The 24,404-nt window shown below is 49.4% G+C and overlaps 1 protein-coding gene across 4 annotated transcripts in view; it reads right to left on the bottom strand.

The window, feature by feature from the left end:
• rap1gds1 (RAP1, GTP-GDP dissociation stimulator 1) overlaps positions 1-24,404 on the bottom strand; it is a 43,944-nt gene that overhangs the window by 4,613 nt on the left and 14,927 nt on the right. For 2 of the 4 annotated variants that reach the window (XM_035425950.1, XM_035425952.1), the window contains 9 exons: positions 23,450-23,575; positions 18,539-18,685; positions 13,097-13,225; positions 12,560-12,685; positions 8,076-8,219; positions 6,013-6,144; positions 4,760-4,894; positions 4,185-4,310; positions 122-261 (listed from right to left, as the gene is read on the bottom strand). In XM_035425950.1, coding sequence (XP_035281841.1) covers positions 122-261; positions 4,185-4,310; positions 4,760-4,894; positions 6,013-6,144; positions 8,076-8,219; positions 12,560-12,685; positions 13,097-13,225; positions 18,539-18,685; positions 23,450-23,575 — 1,205 coding nt within the window. Of the gene's footprint in view, positions 1-121; positions 262-4,184; positions 4,311-4,759; positions 4,895-6,012; positions 6,145-8,075; positions 8,220-12,559; positions 12,686-13,096; positions 13,226-18,538; positions 18,686-23,263; positions 23,415-23,449; positions 23,576-24,404 lie in introns of those variants that run through there. The other 2 variants (XM_035425954.1, XM_035425953.1) reach the window with 2 other exon arrangements.

The following is a 24,404-nucleotide window of genomic DNA, read 5'->3' as shown; positions in this document are numbered from 1 at the left end:
GACTAGGATGAAAGTGTATCCATGGTGATAATAAGGTAGGCCAACTAATCATGTGACGCGAGTCAATGCGGGGAGCAGTGTCCAGTCCGCTGTGGTCAGTACGCAGGAGTGGGGGACCCACCTTTGATTTGCTGTGCCGGATGAGAGCGGACAGCAGTCTGTTGGACTCCCCCATCACTCCAGCGTGGTCTTTGGCCTCGCACCACTCCACCAGCCTCTCCACCAGCTTCTGATTGGTCCCCAGCTGGTCAGCAGCATCGGCTACTCAACGACACAAAGGCCAGAGGTCAAAGAAAGGGGGGGGGGGGGGGGGTTGAGTCATCAGGCACTGAGAAGTGACTTCTTGACGTGCAATACAGTCAAGGTTCACTCTCCTTTGTGAGTGGGACGGTGGAGCTGGGAGAGAGGGAGGGGGAGAGCATGTGTGTGTGTGTTGGTGTACCTGGTCCTCCCACCCAAAACTCAGCCCAGGGTGAGACGCTGAAATAACATCACCCTCGTACACTACGGGCAGCAATTTGACAATTGCATATTACTGCCACCATGATGGGGGTCTGTCTAAAATAAACAAACTAATGAACAAACAATAACCACTAATCCTGCTTACTCTTGCATTAATATACTGGTGGGGCAGGCCAATTCACCACTTCAGATTTGGCTAAATAAGCAGTCGTTCACATGGGAGGTTTGTGGTAACCTCAGAGTTCTGAATAGGTCAGTTAATCCCAGCGAGTCTCCAGTCTAACACCACAGCTTCCTTGAGCCGTTATGCGAAGGTCTACTGTACACATCTTCTAGCAAGTGCACAGCAGACCTGGCAACACAGCAGCCCTCAGATTCTGCCTGGCCTAGTGACCCTTGAAGAAGAGGAGTGTACAGTGGGCCACACACGATGTCAGCAGACACAGCGGTCACAATCATATTGTAGGCCACTTTATAAATGACACGACGATGGCAGGTTTTCCCCTGTTGCGGTCACTTCTGCTTGTGACAGTTTCCAGTCATCAGTCACAGTTAAGACATGCACTGTAATTAGAAGCTGAGGCAGTGGCTGGTTGGGGGCTGGCGGGAAGGGTTGCCACATTTAGAATTTTTTTAAACAGGGTAACATGCAGAGTTGGAAGCTTAACCGCAAACAAGCTGCGGAGCCGTCAGAACTGATGCCAGACTGGAAGGGGCGCTCTCGGACCTGTACAAATAATTAGAAAACCGGACCGTTCCAGTCAAAAACTGGGTACCTGGCAACCCAGCTGACGGGATGTCATAAGACTGAGGCTGTGAAGCAGGTGCATGCCATTATGGGCTTCCGAAGGCGGCTGTTCCTGGTGCCACCATTTTAATCCTCCACTGGTAATTAACACATACATGCCCTCTGTGCATTCCCGCTATACCATGCCTGCAGTGGCGCGGTGATGCGGGGCATTGTGGGAAGGCCTCCTTCCTGCATCTGGCCCCCTGAGGGACGAGGATGAGCTGCTCTTATTATGCCAGGCTGACCCGAGTCCCAGGAACAACACAAAGAGAAAAGAACAGCGTTTGCATTATTTGTTAGCACCGACACATCCCAGGGAATTCATACAGTGCCCGAAGTCTAGAATCTCACTTTTTTTTTGTCATTAAAAAAAGGTTTATGGCCAGAGAGGGAGTACTCAAGGCTCTTCTCGGCAAAAGTGTTTCTCTAATATCAGCAGTAAAAAAGGGGGCTGGCGTGGGTGATGGGAAAGCCAGGGAAAGGGGGGGTGGGGAGGGGGGGGGGTCTGGTGGCGCCGCACCGCGTGAGTTCACCGTTTGGCACAGTCGCAGTAGTGACCTCGCGGCTGCTCTGGGTGCTGACAGAAACCAAACAGCAGGAGGCAGAAATCTGACCAAATTGCCCCCCTTAAGACCCTTGTATATTATAAATATTCAGCATGGAGGCTGTGCTCACCGCAGGTACAGTGCGTACAGGCTTTGAAGGCCGGTGTCTATCTAGCACAGGCCTGAGGGACCTAACGGCGGATGGCAGTGGTGGGTACTAGGAGGTTGCTAACGGATACGCTCCGACAGCCGCGTGTGCAAAGCCGGAGACTCCTGAGGAGGCAGAAGGGCAGGAGGGTTGTGGGAGATCACCAGAGCTCCTGAATGGGGTGCCAAACACAGCCTGCTGGCTGTGACACACAGACAGACCGGGTCCCGACTGACAGGAACTGCTGCTCAGACACAGTCTCAGAGTCAGTCAACATTTCTCCTTTACTTTGACTAACAATTAAAAGCAATGATTATTTTTTTCCTTCACAAACACAGCTTGGTTAGTTCAGCTATCACTAAAACTAAACTTGAGAAAACCATACTGAGTTTGTGAAGAAAAAAGTGAAGTGCGTGCATTTACTTGCAAGTTAAAGTTCAGGACAAATGTTTGAATGCAGGCCACAGCTTTTAAACAGTCATTAGTCTTGTCTACAGTAAATATTCTCTCTCTGTAAGTGCACAGGATTGGCTGTACAGGGAGTATCATCGCTGCATAATAGCAGGAAGCTGGCTATTCTGACTGAGAAGCCCACTCTCCCCCCATCAAAACAATGTCCTGCACCGCTAGTGGCATGCTAACTCCATGCTACAGTAAGCACGCTCAGGCACTCGTCACAGGCAGCTCGCTGCACTGCTGTTTGTAAGGGAGCTCAGGAGGAAACAGAAGAGGTGGGGAGGCAGAGCTCACAGCACCGACGCTGCAGACGACTGAACACCTAAAATGGAGGCCGAGTCCGAGTGCTTCTCCGCGTATGTGTGCACACGATGTAGTGGAAGTGCCTAATGTAGACATGCTCTATCTGGCGTTCGAACACTTCTATGGTAATGGCATCCATGGCTATAAAGCGTGTGAATGAGCTGTGGCAGTGAAATGTCCGTGGCTAAGAGGGCAGAGCATTAACTTATTTGCCACCACTAATGGAGGTAATGCCAAAGTGCATACACAGTCTAGAGCTTTATTAACACTAATAGCTAATCTAGACGTAATGCTAATGACTACAAAATAGATTCATCGTTACTGTACTCATTGTATTGCCATGCTGTGATCCATATTAATTAAAGCTAAACTGGAATACATTAGATTTCATTTGGCAGAATACGATACGATTGACATGATTGAATGCGATTGATTTATCTGAATAAGCAAGCTGACAGTTACGCCCAGGCACATTCAGTCTCTGGAAAGTACAGCAGCGCTCTCAGTGCTCAGAGAAGCAGTCTATGCCTCCGGCACATTCAGAAGACATCTGGCATCTGCTGTCAGTGTGCGGCTGGTACAGTAAGTGTAGTTCATTCCGTTATGGTAATGTGTGTGTGCGTGTGTTTGTGTGTGTGCGCGCCCACATGTGCCTGTGTGTGTGCGCATGTGTGTGTGTGTCTGCCTGTGTGTGTGTGTGTGTCTGCCTGTGTGTGTGTGTGTGTGTGTGTGTGTGTGCATGTGTGTGTCTGCCTGTGTGTGTGTGTGTGTGCGCATGTGTGTGTGTGTGTGTGTGTGTGTCTGCCTGTGTGTGTGTGTGTGCTTGTGTGTGTCTGCCTGTGTGTGTGTGTGTGCATGCCTGGGTGCATGAGTGCACCTCACTGCCTCTTAAATGACAGCACAGATACCACACAAGCTAATGGCTTCCTCGGCAAGACAGCGTTTAAGCAGTCACCACAAAAACAAAATGTTTCCCGTCCATAATTTTTCACCCTACAGTCTGGAGAAAATAGAAAAATAAAATAATAGACTCGAGTGCAGGTCTTTTCCTCCCACAGTCAAGCATTCCTACTGGTTTAAATTTGCACCTGCTCTCATCCTGGTTTGGGTGCAAAGCTTTTATAACAAAATGACATTCGATAACTCGATGCTCACAACCACTTTTAGACTGACAGAGCCAAAAAAGTGGGCACAAACAATCAACCGTCTGTGGGCTTAGTCAGGCGGCTCATTCGAACATGCTCATTCTGAATGCTAATAGTAAATAACTGCAGTATCAAAACAAAAAACCAGCAGCCTGTTTCCTGTGTCATTAAATGATTAGTAATGGAGTACTACGAGCCAAACTCAGTCTGTGTGGCATATACATACATATATATAAGATAATGTAGGTTTGTAAAAGAATGCAAAGGCTTTTATAACCCACAGCCAGGTCTGTGACAGCCGCAGTTCAACATGGCCGGGCTACAGCAGCGCCCACCTTGCGTGTCGATCAGCATCCGTAGCGTCCCCAGCAGCTTGAACTGCACGGGCGGCATCTCCGACTTGAGGAACTTCAGCACCACGTCCGACACGCCGGCAGCCAGCATCTTGGACTTATTCACCACTGAGGGAGGAGAGTTCAGCGGCCGCAGCGAGGGGGGAGGGCAGGGAGAGCAGCGTGTTCAGCAAGGCCTCACCGTGGTGCAGCCTCCAGCCTAACACTTCCTGTCATACCTGAGCGTGCCATTCTGCACAGTATAATACAATACGGACTGCTGCCTTGGCAAGTTCTGATTCCAAACCATTTTCTCTCACTTGACATTCATACTACCTGTGTGAGTCGTGTAGCTGGATTTCTAAATTAACCAGCATGACATTATACTGGATTTTGTTTGCTCATTTGAAGTGCTCAACTCTACACTAACTCAAAAGGTTAAGTAAAGGTCTTTCGGGGGCTGAAAATGAAGGTAAATGCATTGGAACTACACCAGTTCTAATTGTACTTTATCATTAGCATGCGCTTTGCCTCTGTCTCAGACGTGGGCGTGTCAGAGCCAGGGGGGAGGAGTTTACCGGGGATGGCCAGGTTCCTCAGGGCGCTGAGGGCGGCGTGCTGAACCGTGACGTTGCCCTCGTCCACGTGTCTGTCCAGCAGGTCCAGCAGCTTCTGCACGATGCCCGTGTCCACCATGTGGATGCAGTTCCCGTCTGAGACGCACACGTCACGCACACGCACACGTGCACACACACACGCACACGCACACACACACACACACATCCATTAACATAATGATATTAACTGCACTTCTGCATAAAGACATGCATCCTGCCATAAGGACCCATCTTCTTCGCTGACCACAAACCCTGTAATCTTCCTCTGCTCAGAAGACGGAACACTACGTAGGTCAGACTACCAATTAAGCTGAAGGCACCGCACGAAAAATACAGTCATCAGGGAACGTGACTAACGAGGCCGCAACGCTGCTCTATTTCCCAGATTCAGCGCACTCGGAGACGCAGCTCATTTCATCCGCAGGAAGTGATCGGCAACGCGCGCGGCGTGGAGCCAAAGCAGTAATGCGCTTTGATCAGGGTAAAAAGACGTGAGGAAAAGCCAGCTCTCTGGTATTCCAATCTCAATTTGGCTCCAGGATTTGCAGCACCGAAGCAGATTCTGAGGGCTGTCCGGAGCACGCGCATTACGTGTTGCGGCCACCAGGGGGCCCACCTCATAGTCTTGCGGTTATGTTTTTCAGTACTGCAGAATACATTCTGCCCTCTACAACCTGTACATCAGCTTAGCCCGACCCAGATTCAACCATTATGTGATAAAATCTGTGTCTGTTCCAGAATACACACACCGAGGGAAGCAACTTCAATGCTGTGCATTCCACCTTCTTGACAAAATCACCACATCGGTCTTGCAGATATACAAACACCACATACTGAAAAACAAGTCCATAATATAAGTGTGTCAAAAGCTTTACAAAGCTTATTTACTGTTTTAAAAGTAAATAAGCAGAGCAGTAGAAGCAACTGTTCCATTCCAATAACAGTTATCATGCAAGGCCGTGAGCCTGACTCCTTGCAATGTTACATCCAAAATCACTGTGATCCAATGAGCCCAAAAGATAAGCAGACACTTCTGGAATGCGGATAAAGCCTTATGAATGGATGAACCCCACAGGTCTCCCGCCTCATTGGTTCACACAGTTACTTAACCATGCAACATGTCTGTCGGTTAAAAATAAATGAGTAAAGCAGCTGGCCAATCGGAGGCACTGCTGCAATGAGGAAATGTAACACTGGGGGAGGGGGTGGCCTACCATTGCGAGCGAAGTTAGCGATAGCCAGCGCTCCTGCTAGCTGCAGCTGATGGTTGTGGGACGGGACCCAGGAGAGCACCCTCTGGAACACGCTGCCCTTGCCCCCTTCAAACAGCTTCTGCATGGACTCATCTGGGACAGCAGGGAGAGACAGTGAGCATCACAGCTCATACATACTGACATCCCATCACATCAGCCAGAGATAAAGAACACACACATGCACACACGCACACACAGCCAGCCTCCCTCCCGCACACACACACACGCGCACACACACACACACACACATACACGCATGCACACACACAGCCAGCCTCCCTCCCGCACACACGCACACACACACATGCAACCCCCCTACACACACACACAAGCACACCCACCCCACCCCCACACACAACACAAGGACTCTCGCTGAAAGGACAGAAACACTACCCTCCCATATTGCCTTAGATTATTCAATCCACTTCACTGCATGTCACAAACGTTTTGCAGATCAACTGAATTCACAAAGACAGTGCATTACAGTCCACATTTCTTAAAATCTAAATTTCATAAAGATGCGGCAGAAAAGATTGCACCACGCTGGCTTTCTGAGTAAACTCATCAGTGAAGCGCTGCGCTGTTGGGCACTAATTTTGACCGTGAATGAACTGCCCTTCATTGGTTGGAGGGTGTAGACGAGCGTGCACCCTTCAGAACTCGCTCCTGCAGCTCTTTCGCTAACTCCAGAGAGGTGGCGGATCTCTGCGCTGGTAAACAACCCTTCCCTAGGCAACACCGCGGCATCCCAGGTGCACAATCAACATAGACCTAGAGCTACAGTGAGCAGGCTAACACCCGATAACTCAAAAAAGACAAATGCAGCTAAGAAAACAGCTACATATTAAAACAGGGCACAAAAGTACAGCTCACAGTAAGCAAAAAAAAAACTAACAAATGGCGTACAAATTCACTGGAGGGGAAGCACCAGCCAGTGCCCCCATTCTCATTGACGCAATGAACACATTTCCAATGCCCTAATCAACCATGAACCAACACTTCTATTCAACATCTCTGGTTCTTTTTAGTTTTCTTGCCAGGTTAAGCAGCTCATTAAGAAAATTACTAAAAAAAAAAGAGGACGTGACTGACTGCCTAATACATGTACAGGCACAGTGATGTTCAGACTGCCTAACGCCGCCATTTGCAAGTACTGACATGACAAATTGGCAAAATGTCTGGAATCTTTATTCCACCGCCTTCATGTATATTTAAAACACAGAGAGCAGTTATGAATGCTGTTCAGGAGAGATATAGTCCCATAGTGCACACACATCACAAGGCAAGTCACTCACACACACACACACACACACACACAAAGCTAAGGAGAAGCAGCGCTGGTCAGTCCATTGTAAATCGCCTCCGAATTCTATTAACGCGCTCTTACGGATTCAGCCCAGTGAAATATTCATAGTTTATGAAAAATTCATGGAGCCGTTCTCCCAGGCTAGGCTCCCGAAGCCCATATACACACAGATATCAGAGCGAGGCTGAACTGACACACAGAGCACAGAAACTCATCCCTGCCTCCTCACCCATGTGCAGCTCTAAGAGACGCCATTCCAATGCTCAGTCACTATCCCGCTGCCGAGGGGGGGGGGGGGGGGGGGGGCTAGCTTCCCAGCGCTAATGTAGCTGGGTTAAAAATATACACACATGATTGGCACACGGCATTTAAAGAAAAAAGCGTGCAACATAAAATGTATTATGAATACATGTTAGCCAGCTAATGTTTGTGTCCGTTAGCCGTTCACTTTTAACTCTAATCAAAATGAATCGGGCCAATCTTTCAGCGTGCAGGCTGGTGCATGTGACACAGCTCAGTGTGCAAGCCCAGCACACAGCTGGCTTTACGAATAACACCTCATAAGGCGAAGAATGACCAAAGACGTCAAGGAACTCTCATTCTGCTTCTGTGAGTTGTGACAGCATTTGACGAGGAGTGGCCTTTTTCGGGCAGCTTCCCATTGGCTGTACAGGAAGAGAGTTGTGTAGTTATTCCACAGCATGGTGTAGATGCTTACCTCCAAGCAGCAGCAGTACCATGAGGTCTGAGGCGGTCTTGAGCTCAGAAATGTCCTCCTCCCGCTCCCCGTCCACCGTCTGAGCCACCACGTCCAGGAGGCACTCCACCAGCCCGGCCTCCACCAGCTGCAGCTTAATCACGTCTGGAAAGGGAACAGACAGCGGCGGTCACCGCACGGAAACCGCTGACCGCACGGAACCATGCTGACCGCACAAAATCATGCTGACCGCACGGAACCATGCTGACCGCACGGAACCATGCTGACCGCAGGGCTCCACGCTGACTGAACAGAACCGCACTGACCACAAAGGACCATACAGATCGCACAGAATCACTGACCGCATGGAAGAGACAGTCACCAACATGGACACAGGCACAGTACTATCCGTTTTACAGTCCACAAGGCTCCTCTACAAAATTGCAGACCAGACCTCCGAGGCTCTGTTCACTGTGTGTGTCTTATGTACTTATAGAGACAACTACACTTTGTATCCTCTATGACAGCATTTTTATGCAAGTTGCTGTGGATAAGAGCTACGCGGCAGAATGACTGTGCCGTTATGTAATGTTATCAGAGAGCATTCAGCCCATCATTCTTCAGCTTCCAGCAGTGAGCCCAGAGGGTGCTGGCCAGGGAAAGCATTTTCCGGGGCAGTGATACGGAACACAGTAAACAGGGGGACGCGTTGGTGTGAGTGGGGCTTTTACGGCTGCCCAAAATGGCCCGTTGTAATGGACTCCTGAGTGCACCCCTCTGTTCCCTGCTCTGTGCTGTGAGATTCACACAAAGCCTGTTCCTGAAGCTGGGATTGGAGTCTGGGGTTGTACGCGTGCCGGCACCCGGCCGCTTCCGAGGGGGGAGGGGGAGGGGAGGGCCCCCCCAGGGCGCTCGCGACCCATGTGAGGGCGGGCGGGCGGGCGGGCGGGCGGGCGAGCGAGCGGAGGCCCTCTCGCACAGCAGCCAAAGTAGGACGTTGTCTTGGAGACCGGTTGGTACGGGAGAAACGGCTGTGCCCGGAATGACAATAACACGCCTTCCTCCTTTTCATCCGGCGCCCGCCACGCAGCGGCTCGCAATTTCACACCGAAGCCAGGAAAGAAACAGGGCTTAAAAGAACGGCAGGAAATCCTTTTTTTACTTCCATCAAAGCTTTTCCATCTCGGTAGCTTGCTTCAGGAGGAGTGCGGCTCAGGTGAGGCGGTAAGCAAAAGGAAGGAACAAAAGAACTGTCAGGACTGAACAGCTATGTGCTAGTCTGCTTTAAAAAAGAAAGAAAAAGAAAAACCAAATGGGACTAAAATCAGTGGAAACCAAGGAGAATAACACATCTGGAGACTGAAAGGAGGCATACTGTACAACCAGCAAAAGGAGGTTCTGTAGTCGGATACAGAGCGCTCTATAGGCCAAGATGAATACACACTGCAACAGAAATCAGAAACGACTCAAAGAAGCTCTGAAAAAGCAGGACAGTATCTACGGGATATTCACTGCTATTCTCCACATAACTATGTTTAACCGTGTGACCTAAATACCCAGTCAAGACACGGTTTTACTGAAGAAACTGGTCATCTGGAAGCCTTCGGTCAGGATGCAAAAGACAAGAATAAGCCAGAGGGAAGCTTACTGTGGGAGAGGATTAAATAGCGCTGTCCACAACCCAACAAACGAGGAGACAGAACCTCCGTACATCTCTCCCTTAAACATGCCATGTTTAAAGAAATGGATGGTCAAGAAGTAACAAGACTATGAGTCAGAATGGACAGCTTCAATAGTGATGTCGAACTACAGATGTCTAACCTATGCAGCATGGAAATCGAAGAGGTCAATAGTTAGTGCGCTGCATAAAAAACTGTCCAGAGAATAAAAGGCCTGGGGAGCATTAATCAGGCTCAGAGATGGTGAGGAGCCTGGATGTGTACAGAACGCACACTGCCGCTTATAATCAGAGCAGCTGTTTGGCTCTCGTCCATCGGTGACGCCTGATTGGCTCTGAACACTGGATGGCAAACTGAGACCCTCACCTCCCACCGCTCTTAAAACAAAAGCTTGACTGGCCCGGAGTTGTCATGCCAGAGCTAGATCACATCCTTTGCCTACCATTTATCTCCTAAACCTCTGAAATGGAGGTTTTTTGGAATGTTTTTTTCAAAATTCTCAGTTAGTGTTCTAGAACTCCATTGCTTTAAATTACCAGGAGTGATTTCCACATCGGCATTAGAATGTTCAGTTCACAACATTCTAATCACATACACAATATTACTAAAAAGTATCTGGATTCCCCTTGATCTGCAGCTGTTTTTCATGGTTTGGGCTAGGCCCGTTACGGTAGATCCAGTGAAGGCTAAAGTTAATGCTACAGCATACAATCAAATCCCTGCAGTAATGCTCCAACATCAAGTGTAAAGCCTTCCCAGAAGAGTGGAGGTCGTTATAGCGGCAAAGGGTGGACCACCTCCATGTTAATGCCCGTAATTTTGGATGAGATGTTGGATGTCAGGTGTCCACATACTTTTGGCCATGTAGAGTGTATTTGTGATCTTATACCTTAAAAGAGTTAACCATGATCACCCATGGGTAGCTGTGGTCCTGGCCTGGTTTAGAGACCTGCACACAGAGTATCAGTCTCCCACACATGCCCCTTTCAGGAGAGTGTCATGTGATCGAGGGTCCTCATGACTACGGTACACTCTGGAGGCAGGACTTGCGGGGACTGGATGTTTGGGGAGTTTGGGGAGTCTCTCAGCTGCTCCGTGGTCCAGAGACCGCAGCGCAAAGCCCCGGCGTCTCCAGGGTGTCCGGTATCGAGCGCGCTAACAGGTGACTCTGAGAAACCGCAGCCCCCAATCGCTTGAGCTTCCAGCCCCGATGAAACCCGGCGACGGCGGCTGGCAGGACAGCTGGGGGGGGAGCTGAGCGAGGAAGTGGGTCAGAGGGAGAGGAGGCGGCAGGCTGGGGGACAGGGTCAGGAATCCTCCAGGCCCCAGTCCCCATTTCACCCTTTAAAAAGCAACACACTAATGACCTTGTTCCCCTCGAACAACCCACCAACTGTATTTAACACTAATCAAATACAATCCAGCAGGCCAGACAAAGGGGCCGCTGGCACCATTTGAACAGTGTTTGCTGAGACATTGGGGTGTGGACTGCTGACATACCCTCTGAACCAGCTCTGTCCACTGATCTGCCATGGAAGGAAGCCCACACACAGCACACCGCTGACAAAAAGGACCATCGACTCTCAACCGCCTGTCAAATCAATACACCGAACTCACAAAGTACACCAGGCCCCGCCCTGGGAAACCGGTCGTCGCTGTTTGAGTAAAAGCGTAGGTTAGACTCCCACCTGACTGGCAGTGAAGAGTGTTATTATGGGAATAAACGAGTGACCTCACAGCTGAAAAGGACTGAGGAAATCATTTTGGAGGTACATAATGAGCAGCAGTGTCAGTCCACAGTACAGAATGTATCCAGAGTGGACTTAGTTTCTGTGATGGGCTTATTTTTTTTATTTATGCATTTCAGAGAAATGTGGCTGTAATGGGTAAATGAGGATGAATCCAAAAGTGCAAAAAGTTTTTTGCTTTTGCAGCCTGCACTGTAAGAGAAAAATAATTTGAGTAAACAAACTCAACTGAACCATTTCTACGATGACGACTTCATTTTTTTAAGGTTGAGACTACTCAGTTCATCAAGTAAACCTGCATTTAAATTTTACAGAGTCAAACCATTTTAAAAAACTCCATTCCTTAAATGAATGTATGCTGTGCTTTTTTACTGGTCTGAACCCAAGAGTCACAGGCCAAACAGAGCAGGAAACTTCCATTAATCTAAAACCAGCCTGGTCATCTCATTTTCTTAATGTTTCGGGTCTGGTAAGGCTGACAGCAAAGTTCCACAGTGCAAGGCTATGCCTCTAAGTTCATGTGATGCTGTTCAGATGATCTTATTTGGGAGTGTGTATGGGGTGCATCTGGAGTCTCAACCATTGGATTTGAGTGTGCTCCCAGTGATAGAATGCTATTACTGTTACTGCTACTGCTACTACTACTGTTAAGACCTGGATCAAATACAGAAGTATTTACATATATTTATTTGAAAATGCTGCTCCGTCTGTATTTGAGTACTTTCAAATAAAATCAATACTTCTATTTGGAAAAACTCCAAATACTATTGGAAAACATGAAATACATTGTATATGAGTATTTTAAATACATTCCTAAAGCAGGCTCGGATCATGCGTCATGAAATGTAAAGTGGAGCCTTCACAGAGACCCAACCGTTTGACTCAGCATGCGGGCCAGTTCTGATGAAAGCGCATGTTATAAAGGGATCACATTTTCACATGAATGAACCCATTCCACCCCTCCCTATGTCATCGGACCTGTGTTGTGTAGTTGTCCAAAGACCTTTGGTATGAGCTTACTGTATGTTGCTCTGGTTAAAACGTCTGCCAAACAAATTCATGTAAATGTGCCCCTCACCGTTCTCCGCCAGTGGAGCCAGCACCTCGAAGATCATCTCCTTCTTCTCTCTCTCCACCTGCTTGCGGAACAGCTTCACCAGCTCCTCGGCGATATTTGTGGAGGCGAACTGCTCCTTGCTCGACTCTGTAGGGCGACACCCAAACCGTTGAAACACCATAGCAGCAGCAAAACTCATGTTCAAATATGCTCAAGTTTTGATATTTACCACAAACTGTCTTTTTTTAATGTAAAGATTTCATGGCTTTTTCCCACCATTGTCAAATTCCTGTAAAATCAGGCTACTTTTGAAAAGGAATCGTCTCTACTCTGACAGCTCTTGTGAATGCTTGTGAAAGCAAACACCACCACCAAGTACACACGGGCTTAATTTGCAAGATGGCACCTTCGAGATATCAGCACGCAGTCACGGCTAAATCTGAGAGCGCGTTGGAACAAAGCTCCAGCTGGAGTCGGTCAGAACGTCAGGCGCGTTCCAACGTTGAGAAAAAAAAAAAGGCCGGGGACGATGACGGACGCGTCTGGGGCGGCGCTCACCCAGCTCCGCCAGGTTCCCGAAGGCGATCAGGCACATCTCGGTAAGGGCCGTGTTCTGGGAGTGGATGCCCAGCAGCTTCACCAGGGTGGGAATCACGCCCATGTTGATCAGCTGCGCTTGCAAAGAATCTGGAAAAAAGGAGGAGGAAGAGGAGCCCGTCAAGGGTGGCGCCGCCTACTGGCCCAAAGGTCAACCCGCACGCAAGCGGCGAGCGACGATAAAACAAATCTATATTTATCTGACAAGCGCACAGAGATCTTGAAGTGTCTCCGAGGAGTTATCGCCCGGCGCTTTGTGTCCTACCAATGGAAGCCACGGTGTAATGCACTGATGCTGCAGAAGGCCATAAATCATTGTTATCTGGATGCCGCACTGCCCCTGTTGTCACGGCAGCGTTCGCTTCTACATGTTAACAGGGGAAGCTGCACACAGGGTAGCGAAAAGCGGCGGAGAGCCGGTGTGTTATTGTGCATCGATGTTCTGCCTAGATAAACAGAGCAGCTGCGGTGTGTGCGTGTGCATGTGTGTGTGTGTGTGTGTGTGTGTGTGTGTGGGTGTGCATGTGTGTACGTGCGTGCTTGTGTGTGTGCATGCGAGCGTGTATGTGAGTGTGTGAGTGTGTATGTGTGTTTGCGTGTGCATGTGCGTGTCTGCATGTATGTTTTTCTGTGAGTCTGTGAGTCTGTGTGTGAGTGTGCATGTGTGTGAGTCACAGTCCCATAAGCCCTGTCCCAGTAGTCCTAAACAGGGGAGGGGACGCACCCGAGAGAGTCTGAGGGCAAGAGCAGGAAAGAAAAACAAAGCTAATGAAGCAGAATGGAGGCTCATGGGAAAAATCCATCTGTCTGCGGCACTCGGTAATGTCAAGTTATACCAAAGTGGTTAAAGATACAATTACCTTGTGCGAGATGAGATGGGATGGGATGCATGCGCAAGAGCCAAAATGACAAGCCTAAGTAAGGAGAGATACCAAATACATGACTTTGCCCAAGGGCTGGGAAACGGTGCACTCCCCCGAGCCTTAGAACTGTGAATCTAGTTTGATGGCTGATTTAACGCAGCACTGGATACAGTACTAACACAAAGCACCATACATGCATCCGGGGGAAAATACCAAAACCAGTGCAGGAGGTGGTCAGGTCCAGCATAAGCTCTGGTTCTCAATGCAGTGAGGTGCCCTAGGGCCTGATATTAAATCCTGATTGTGTCTGTGCCCGCTGCAGCCAAACCTATCACCGGCCCGTGATAAGCGGGGGTGGGGGGGGGCGGGGGGCTTGAGCCGGCTGCGCTGTCACCTCGCACGCGACCGCGGCTCCTCTGATCGATCGCCCGCCCGCAGCCTGCCCGCGCCATCCGTGCGTGAAGCGCCCTGCGTCGGCGCGGCGACCGCGTCGGACCGCGGAGCGGGGCGGCGGCGAGCGCTTAGGAAGAGACCGCGTGCCTGTCAGCGCTCTCCCGCGTTTAACACAGGAGGGTAAAGCGACGGGACGGGTCTGAAAATCTCATTAAGATAAATTCAATTAAAACGGGCGCAATAATTGGTTTAAGAAAACGACAGGGCCAGGGGCAGCGGTGCTACTGCCGCGCAGGAGAGCCAGCGCTGTCTAGACGGCTCCCTGTGACTCACGCGCACGCAGCTGGGGAGAGAGAGACTCGAGTGGGAATGGATGAGCAGGGGAGGAGAGGGGGGGTATGGGGGGGGCGGGCACAGCTGTTCCATCACAGAGCAAATTCATCAAAATTCTGCTGCAGCCCAGGAGCGGCCTCATATGTTATACATGTGTGTGTGTGGGTGTGTTTGTGCATTACACACACACAGACACTCACACACGAGCACAAGATATCATTTCCTCTCTTTTCTCACCCCCCTCTTAAATTAGTTTAGCCATTTTTCCCGTAATGCAAATCAAGCTGCAATCAGATTAGCTCTTTATTGCTCTTGTAAGGAAGAGGCTCGACTGCACGTTCTCATACTCTATTCTCCTCCCTGCCTGCCTGGGCGTTGCTGGGCTGCCAGCGTGGAAGTGTGAGGTGGGAAGTGGGATGTGGCGGGGCTGACGGCGAGGACATTTTACGCAGCACGTTTCTCACGCTGCAGAGAAAGCACGCAGCTCCTTGGGCTAACGAGGAGATAAATCGTGTTATTACAGGAAACAGAACACAGTACATAATGGGGGGGGAAAAAAACTGATCAGTCAAAATAACATCTGTGCCACTTTTCAAAAAGTGCTTGAGCAGGCAGGGGTTTTGAAGGGAATTACGGGAAAGATCAAGCAGTTAAGCCCTGGAAACAAATCTGCACACAGAGGGCATATTTTCTGAATGATGTCACATGGAGAACCTTTAGGGTTGAGCTTTTTACAGCTGTTTCGTGAGTGCGTGCAGATGTACTTCCATGACAGAAGTAGCAGATTAATCCTACAGGAAGAACAAAGGGATGAAGAGCCAATGGTATTCTCCAGTCACGTGGGCAAAGAAGACTTTGGCTGACTAAAAGTCTAAAAATAGCGTGAACGTTTGTGTGAGGAGAAGGGAGAAAAAAAGGGATGGAGAGAGAAAGATAAATACCGAGTGTTAGGAAGGAGGAAGAAGGAGAGAGTAAAACCATTATTCATTTGAGACAGCAGAGAGCAGTTGAGGAGGCAGATCGCGGGGGGAAGGGGGGGGGGGGACTGAGGGTGCCGGCAATGGACCGACCAGTCAGCGCCAATGGGCCTCGTTCTCCGCAATAGGCTTCACGACGGTTCCCTAAACAAACCCACCTAACAGGCCACTTTTATTGCTTCCATTACCACCATTAATGCTCCTACTGTTACAGGGCCTAGCACAGAACGCACACAAAGACTTCATTCCATTATGTCTGTAGCTGACGTTACAGCTAGCGGTTAACGGTTGAGCTTCCCCTGCGTAGTCCACCAACACGGTATCAACCGCGAAATATATCCCCCCCAACAGGTGCATTAAACAACAAGGGGCCATCGATCTCTCAAGAGAGGCATATGCTTGCGGTGCAAAACTCTCCCTACAGCCTGTTGACGGGTCGCTCCGCCTCCATCAATATCAATGAAGGTCACATTAGACGCAGTGACGGTTTACAAACACCGGCCCAGAGACGGGGGGCTGGCGCGTTCCACAGGAGCTCATTTGCACACTGTAATTGCCAAGCTACAGCCAGCAGCTTGCAGACGGAGTCCATTACTCCGTCACGCTCGACTCCGCGGCCGGACGCGAAACCCTTCCCAGCACCCCCCGGGGCGAGAGCACATCGGAAATGCGTTTCCTACAGCCACGAAAACCCTCGTGCCCCGTTTTATTTTGCGCTGAAATAGGCATCGCTGGGGGCCTCCAGGGGCGTAGCCCGTAGAGCGCTTTCCACATGCTCGTTGCGAGCCGCGACGTCGACGATGTCTCTCCCTCTCTCTCCTCCTAGTTCTTCCTGTCTCTCTACACTATCCTGTCTAATAAAAGCTAAAAAAAAAAAAGGCCAAAAAAAAGAAAAAAGAAATAGGCATCGCTAAGCGCGCACCTTTAAACGCAACGGCCGTTTAAAACGTCGAAGCAGGATTCGGTTCGAAATATAAATCGATGTTGGCGGAACGACGGGCGTCTGCGTTTCCTTGGATCTATCTGCGCTCATGCGCTACCATCACACGCAGCTTAACTGGACCGCGCGGATCGTTATGGGCATCGGGCTGCCGGAAGCTTCCGCGGCAGAGCAGGCAGAGCTCAGGGAGCAGCAGAGCGATGCCACTGAACCGTTGCGTTGAAAGGCCGTTTCGTTACGAGAGGAGTCCTCCATGTTTTATTCAATTAAGGGGAGAAGGAAGCTGATGAACGAATACTGAGACTTCGCACGACGGCACCGCACGCGGACGGGCCATAAACGCGGCTTTCGATCACAGCCGCGTTTCAGAAAGCGTTTTCCAAGCGGGGGCGGAGGGGAGGAAGCGGACTCACGTTTGAACCTCAGCCGGTTTGCTGTAAAATGGCAGCCAAATTAAAATGGTAATAACTCGAAATGTAATTACTTTTCAGAGCCGCGCCAACTGCTGGGAAAATGGAGCTCCTCCAGACATCAGTTATTACTACAGTATTGTGACCTCTGGGTTTATAAGGAACACAAAGCATAAACACTCCGCATGCACCGCTTTGTACTATTAAATCAGAGACTTGCAATGAACAACCCCATAGAGGCTGCAGAGAAAACGCTCGGGAAGGCCCACGACTGGACCATAACTTTCTGAAGATGAGAGTTTCACTGTGCAGCTCTTAAAATCATGGACCGGATTGTTTTTTTCCCTTGTACTTAAGGTAAATCTAAATGCCAGCAAACATGAACATCTGATGGCTTTTTAAACATCAAATAAAAAAGGTAGGGTGCTTTAAAACCACGCAGCTAGACCAGCGCTCAGTGGGAAAGAAGCACTGCTGGAAGGAATAATGTTTAGCGGTGGCCGCGTATTTATATTTTTATTCACAGTTCAGACTGATGCACTACCTCCTTCTGAACAGAATATAGACACTACAGTGCATCTGAGGAGAGTTCACAGGAAGGAGAGATATTTATAGTGCAACAGATGATGGGATCAATTAGCCTACATTCTGACTGTGTCAAAACTATGCCAGCCAGGAAATGTTCAACAGTCTCCTTTCCAGTGATATTTGCATTATAGGGTGACTGTCCTTGATGGTGCCATATTAATATTGCACATAGAAATCTAGGACCCAGTTCTTTAACTGAAACCTGCACAAATGACTGATTGGAGCAAGGTACTTCCATACCGTGGCGTCTCACCACTGCACGGTTGGCTTCAACACCTCCTCGCATCGAAACAGTGAAGCTGTTGATAGGGTTGAGACGTCACCTCCTCCGAACAGGGTCTCAGACAGCTCTGACCGCGGACTCAGACACACGAAGGCAAAGCTACAGCAGGCTCCAGGCTGGAGTTGAGGAAGCTCAACTTCACAACTGCACAGGAGACAAAAAAGTCGAGCGAAAGCAAGAAAGAGCGCCACCCCCAGGGGACAAAGCGAGCTCCCGCTGCTCCTCCAGACCAGAGCACAGCACCAGAAATGAGAGGATGGGAAGCAGGAGTGTTAGTCATTAATTACACTGACAAAAGCGCTCAGGTCGTCCTCGCCACCTGTGTGCTGCCATCCCCAGTGCAACACACAGAGCAGAGCTCACACGTCGGCGAGCCGCATTGAAAACACTGCATAAGAGAGAGGGTCAACTGCATCCTTTTCTTTGATTAACTCATACTGAGCAGTCATCCAATCATTCGTCAGCTAAAGCTCCCAATAAAGCTTGGGGCGAAACTCTTCTCCATTCCAGAGGCAGCGGTAGCCCGGAAACCGTGCGTCCCTCGAGGTGCTACAGTAAGAGCTTTGACTTGATTGTTCGCTAGAGTGGGTCGGAGGGGGTCGGGGTTCTTTATTACCATCATCATTGCTATAGTTCATCAGCATGCCACAAAAGACAGTCAAGAGCTTCCCATTGGCCGGTTGGGTATTTTGGGACATTGACTTTATGTGCTCGGCTACTATCTGTGCGCCGCCCGCCTCGTCAACTGCCCTCCTGCCCTCATCTGCAAAACAAAGAGTTCAGGTCAAATCAAACAGCGCAAACAAACATGCTAATAACAACCAAACAAAACAAAAGACAAAATAACAAGCAAATTAACAGCCTAAGCAATAACATGAATGTAAATAATATAATAATAATAAGAGGAATGCAGACAGTAATCATAAAAAGTCACAATAATAAAAAAAAGAAGCAGGGTCAAATCATAGCAACATAATGCGAGTGTGTAAAGGCAGAACCTCAATCATGGGCCAACCCAACTAGCAATGAAAACCATGTAATCGCTGCAGCCGCCGGTCAGACCGAGACGTGGGCGTGTGTGTCCACCTCCCGCTGGGTTCTCTGCACTGGGCACCTGTCAATTAAGACCTGATGGGCGAATACATTCGCAGGCAAAGCTGGGTCCGGAGGCCAATTATACCTCTGGAGCCAGCGGCGTGTCACATCCAACATCTCCAGAGCCCGACTGTGAGGCTGGCACACCGCTGATAAATGCCTGGAGCCAATCAAGCCACCCCGCTCAACTGTCCTCAGCTCCTTTACAGAACGGGCCAAGGAACACAGACACTGACTGGAGCCTGATTTATGCGACTCGTCTAGCAGGTCTCGATGGTCTTGGCGCACAACTGAGGTTCCACAACGAAAATATGCATCAGCAAAAAAAACACAAAAAATATGAAATAATTCAGTGAGCAAAAAAATTGAATTGAAGTTGTTTTATGCCGCGTGTTCCCAGCAGCGAGCGAGACATCGGTCACAAAGCCAGAACCCGGTCTGCGGACGCGGGCCGAACGACAGCTTCCTCCGTCCTAGAGCTGCATGTGGAGGGCAGGCAGAGGAGGCAGGGAGGGAACAATATGGAGGGTCGAGGAAAAAAGGAGCGTGCTGCATACCCCCCCCTCCCCCTTCACAGCTCTCCACCAGCTCCGGCGGCTGTAAATGATTTGATATCCGCTTGATCTCCGCTCCTGCCACCCGTTACAGACCAAGCGCGCCGCGGTCAGAAACGACAACGGAAGCGGTTTGGGTAAACCGGGTCGACGGCACGAAGGGAAACGCAACTTCTCCATGCCACTTCCAGCCTCGGCGAGTCCCAGCATTTCAATGCAGCTGTTTGCATCTCAAGTCTGAAGTCTTCTCTCAGATAAACTGCACAAAATATGTCGGGTGGTGACTTCCCATTGTGCTTGTTATGGGGGGTCCATCATAACACGACACATTTCAGGAGAAATGTAAGATTAGACACTTATGGGAAAACATAAGATCAGAAAAGATTAAATAGTATCTGTATTCATCACAGTGACAAAAGCTAGTCCCACTTTGTACCAAGATGCCCTCTTCCCTCTGAATAGAGCAGGAACACAAGCAGGGCATTGTGGTAAATTGAGTTCACCAACAGAAAACAGCACAGAGCCTCAGTGAAGCTTCTGACATGGCAGTCCACATGGTCCTCCACTCAGACCACACCGAGGATCTTTTGCACTGGCCTTAACTGGGTTCAACCTCTTTGGATGCGACTTAAGGGTTTCCTGGGATGGTGGCATTTAAAGACCCCCTGGCCCTACCTGCTGTAGTCCCGCACGGCTCCGTATTTGGCCCCCTCCTCTTTTCCCTTCACTTGCAATCTCTTGGTTCCATCATCTCCACCTATGGCTTCTCAAACTACTTCCAAGCTGATGATATAATGCTTCCCCAAGGATGACACATGCTGGATGACAAACCATTCCTGCAATTTTTTCACCAGCTTTTTTCTTTGTTAAGATCTGTGCTCATGGCTCACCTTCAGAAGAGATCTATGACACTGCAAATAAATAAACGATACATAAAAACAAAACAATAGCATTTAGCTAAACCTGACTGAGATGGCCTACATGTCCTCCCCGCTGCAAGACCTCTCCCTCAGTGATCCTGCTACCAGAAGCCAGAGAGTAAGCCTAGATGACCGTTCCTTTTCCTCCTGTGCAGCAGTAGAGAATCAGCCTTGCAGATCCTTTTCATACAACACGCCACACAACAGCCTCCTCACCACCTATTCTACTCAGCCCCTATTCAAGGTCCAAAAACACTCTCAAGTTTAGATGATTGCAATTCCACTTATGCTCTCCTACACAGCAATTCCGTTTTTGTTCGCCTGCCAAATAAGCGTAATGCAATGCAAAGTAACAAGCCCTCTGGAAAAACAATCGCTTATCAACCCGCCAATGATCAGGACAAGAAACATTCAGAGTGGTCTGCATATATTGTGCATGACAATATACGTGCTGGCTTCTAGCTTTTAAAGAACTCAGTCTCCCCCAAACTGCAGAGCTCTTTCTTATTCAGGCCTCCACAGTGAACTCCCCAGGGCTCCATCTTTCTCTGGCGGTGACACCCCCACATTTTCACACTCTGGCTCCGGCAGACTACCTCCTACTGCATATTTGGTAAGGCAGGTCTGGAACCACGCCAAGGACGGCTAATCAAATTCACATCTCAAGTCTACGAGTTCAGTGGTTTCTGTGGCAGCCTTGTTTAGAGTTAAAAATCGCACCGTGGGTTTTGCTGGACTAGGGAGGGCGCAGGTATGGAATCTGAACACCACACTGAGCTCTGTGGGGATGCAGACTCATGAGCACGCTATGCTATCGGTGAATTAGACCGGACAAGGTGATAGCATGACCCTGCAGGCCTTTTCCAGCCGGGTGGCTTTTCTGGGGAGCACCGCAGATCGACACAGGTTAAAGGGACAGAACAGCAAACAGCATTAGGCAGCCACCTCACCGGACACGTTACTCAGCCTGGGACAGTCAACACGGATTCCGTCTGCTTGATTTACCTCGAAAGGGCAGCTATGGAGCGAGTAAAGCCTGGCGCTCAGGAGCGATCTCGAGAGGTGCGCTGAACGAGCCGAAGGGTAATACTGAGACGCGATGCTGCTAACCCACAGCCACCAGCCTGGATGGAAATGCAAGTGACAAACCGTGCTCCTCTCCCACTTTATCACGCAGGCAGCAAAAAGGCTGTGAAAAACCAGGGAATGCAGCCTTCAGAGGAGCAAAATCATAGACAAAAAAGATCAAGGAACACTTCCTTGCTTTAGTCCCAAAATGTCAAAAGCTAAGTTTAATAAGATACGACTCCTCAGGCACCGGCTGATTCCAGTACCCTTTGTTCCCTGTCGCTCGGCAGACCTCCGCATACCAAACAAACGATCCGTGCCGAAGCCTTATTTCACAGAGCTCTGTAGGCTGAGCCACAGGGACCCCGGCGCCGGCACGGTCGCCTCCTTTGGTGCCAGACGCAGGGCGAAGACGGACAGCCTGGTCAGAGGTGATCAAACGCACGGGAGGGTTCCAGTCAGCCATCTGCGCGGAGAGACTTCGGCTGTGACTCCCGACAGCGTCGGCCAGGGGAAGCGTGCGCCCACTTCCTCCTCACAAACGGCCCAGAGAGAGAGACCGACATGGGAAAACACACCGCACTGATCTTTGGTCTTAAGTTCTTTAGTTAGACCAAAAAGACTTAATGGAGTGAAAAATAGCTGTTCAATACATATACTTTTTTTCCTAGACAAAATTTTCCACCAGCTTCCACACATGGATACTTGCACAGTATTTAACCCAAAAGTACCTTTCGGTATTAACATTTCCTTATTAGAGTAACTTATGTAGTTTATATCTCAGTCTGCACCAGCAACACTTCAAGTGATATTTTGCATATGGACCAACATATAGCATCTCCAGACAAAAAAAATTACTTTTTTTTACTACAGGAAGTGACTTTACAATGGCCTGTGGCCACAAATTCAGAAAGCTACTGGATCCTTCTCAGCTGGCCTTCCCTATCAGACAAACTCTAGTCACAAGACTCATGTTCAAAAAACAATACTTTCTCCACAGTAGCCCAAATCAAAAAGACAGTGAATCTGAGCACAATGTATTCTTGCCTTCGTGAAACATAGACATCAGCTTCAATGAAAGCGTGACTACAGAACTTTTAGTTTGAGCGGCTGTAGCTGGGACGAGATAAGATGACTCAAATGCTTTGCTGTCTCATTACTTCGGTTCAGATGCAAGGTAGGGGGCAGCTGTTGCAGCAGCCTAATTATTCATACAAGCTTTTTCCTCCTCACTAATTACTCAAACTCAGCTACAAGCTTACAGATACAGGGAAGGCAAGCGAGAACGGTTGTTTTTCTTTTCCCGTTGAGATCCTGGTGACCACTGTTCAAGCGGCTCCTCACAACAGCTCTCCAGCTTGACACAGCTCCACAGTTCCAGCACATTCTACTGACTGACGGCTCCCTACACATCACAGCTACCCTCCACACCGTCCTCTGAATAGGCGCCCCGGGCTGTGCCGCAGGCTAGCAGATGACCAGTTCCTGCCCTCAAACCGAAACCGCTGCCATGGTTACCACTGAGTAGCAGATCAATGACAACCTATGGCCTCAGTGGCAGGATTCACCTGTCCCTTCTCAAACATATTAAAATATCAAAAAAAAGAACCCATAAACCACTCACGTATTTTTTTAACATTTATATCTTGATTAATCTTTCAGGGGAGAAAAGTAGGCATCTTCATACCGTTTGGTACTACTTGCCATTTAGGAATGTTGCATCCCTTCTGTTCATGACGCAGTATTCCAAAATGGCGGAGATGCGCTACAGAGCTGTACATTCCACACATGCCTCCCCCCGGACAGAGGAGCCCGGGCAGGAGCGCCAGACCTGTGGGGGAGGAGGCGAGGAGGGTCAGTGTGGCGGGGCGGGGGAGGCGGGGTACTCACGGCTGTCGTAGCAGATGTTCCCCAGGGCGCGGCCCGTCTGGAGCAGAACCTCCTGGTCCTTGCTGTTGAGCAGCTGCACCAGGGGCGGGATGAGGCCGGCCTCCACGCAGGGGCTCCTCATGAACTCTGCGGAGAGCGCGAATGCACTGTCACCACGACGCCCCAAACACACCCTCATTACCCACAACTGTGTGTGTGTGTGTGTGCGTGTGTGTGTGAGAGAGCGAGTGTGTTTGTGTGTGTGTGTGTGGCTGAGAGACAGCAGAGAGGCCAACATGAACTGAGTCATGAGAATATATCAAGTGTTCTACTGAGCCCCTCAATACAGTTCATATTACGAAATAAACAGTGACCCCAATGAAAGAAGTTGAGGGTCCAGCCAGTGAACAATCTGCAAAGGTCACACTGAAAAGCATAACTGCAGCTCTAAGTCATCTTCTTTCACTAAAATGCTCATGTGTGGCTGCAGCTATCCTCATTAATGAAAAACTGCAGCTCAGAAGTGAAGAAGAGGGCAGTGACCCCTGATGCCTTCACCTGCCCAGACCAAGCCCAGACGTTCCTGGTCTAGGAGATAAATGCCAAGGGTTCCAGCCAAACAAAACCAGCCAGCCTTAAGCAGCTGGCATCTACCCTTTCCAAGAAGCTCAAAACATTCATTATTGTCCATTGTCCCTCTTTAACTATCCTTAGCTGCCTGCTCATAGCCTCCCTGACATATAAAAACCCTTCACATTATAAACAAGAGGACAATGTCAGAGGCACAGCACTCGGCCGAAAGCAAAGCACCTCGTAGCCAGATAACATTACGAGCCCCCCCATTAAAGAGAGACACCAAATGGAACATTCTGACTGACTATGCAGGGGAAAAAACACCCTGTAGTGGTTTCATGGGCACAGTGATGAGACCACCTCTGCTGAACTTGTAACCAAACCGTTTCCATCGCTACACAGC

This window comes from Anguilla anguilla, chromosome 7 (genome assembly GCF_013347855.1).
Source record: "Anguilla anguilla isolate fAngAng1 chromosome 7, fAngAng1.pri, whole genome shotgun sequence".
NCBI lineage: Eukaryota > Metazoa > Chordata > Actinopteri > Anguilliformes > Anguillidae > Anguilla > Anguilla anguilla.
This window is presented reverse-complemented; position numbering and strand designations above follow the sequence as displayed.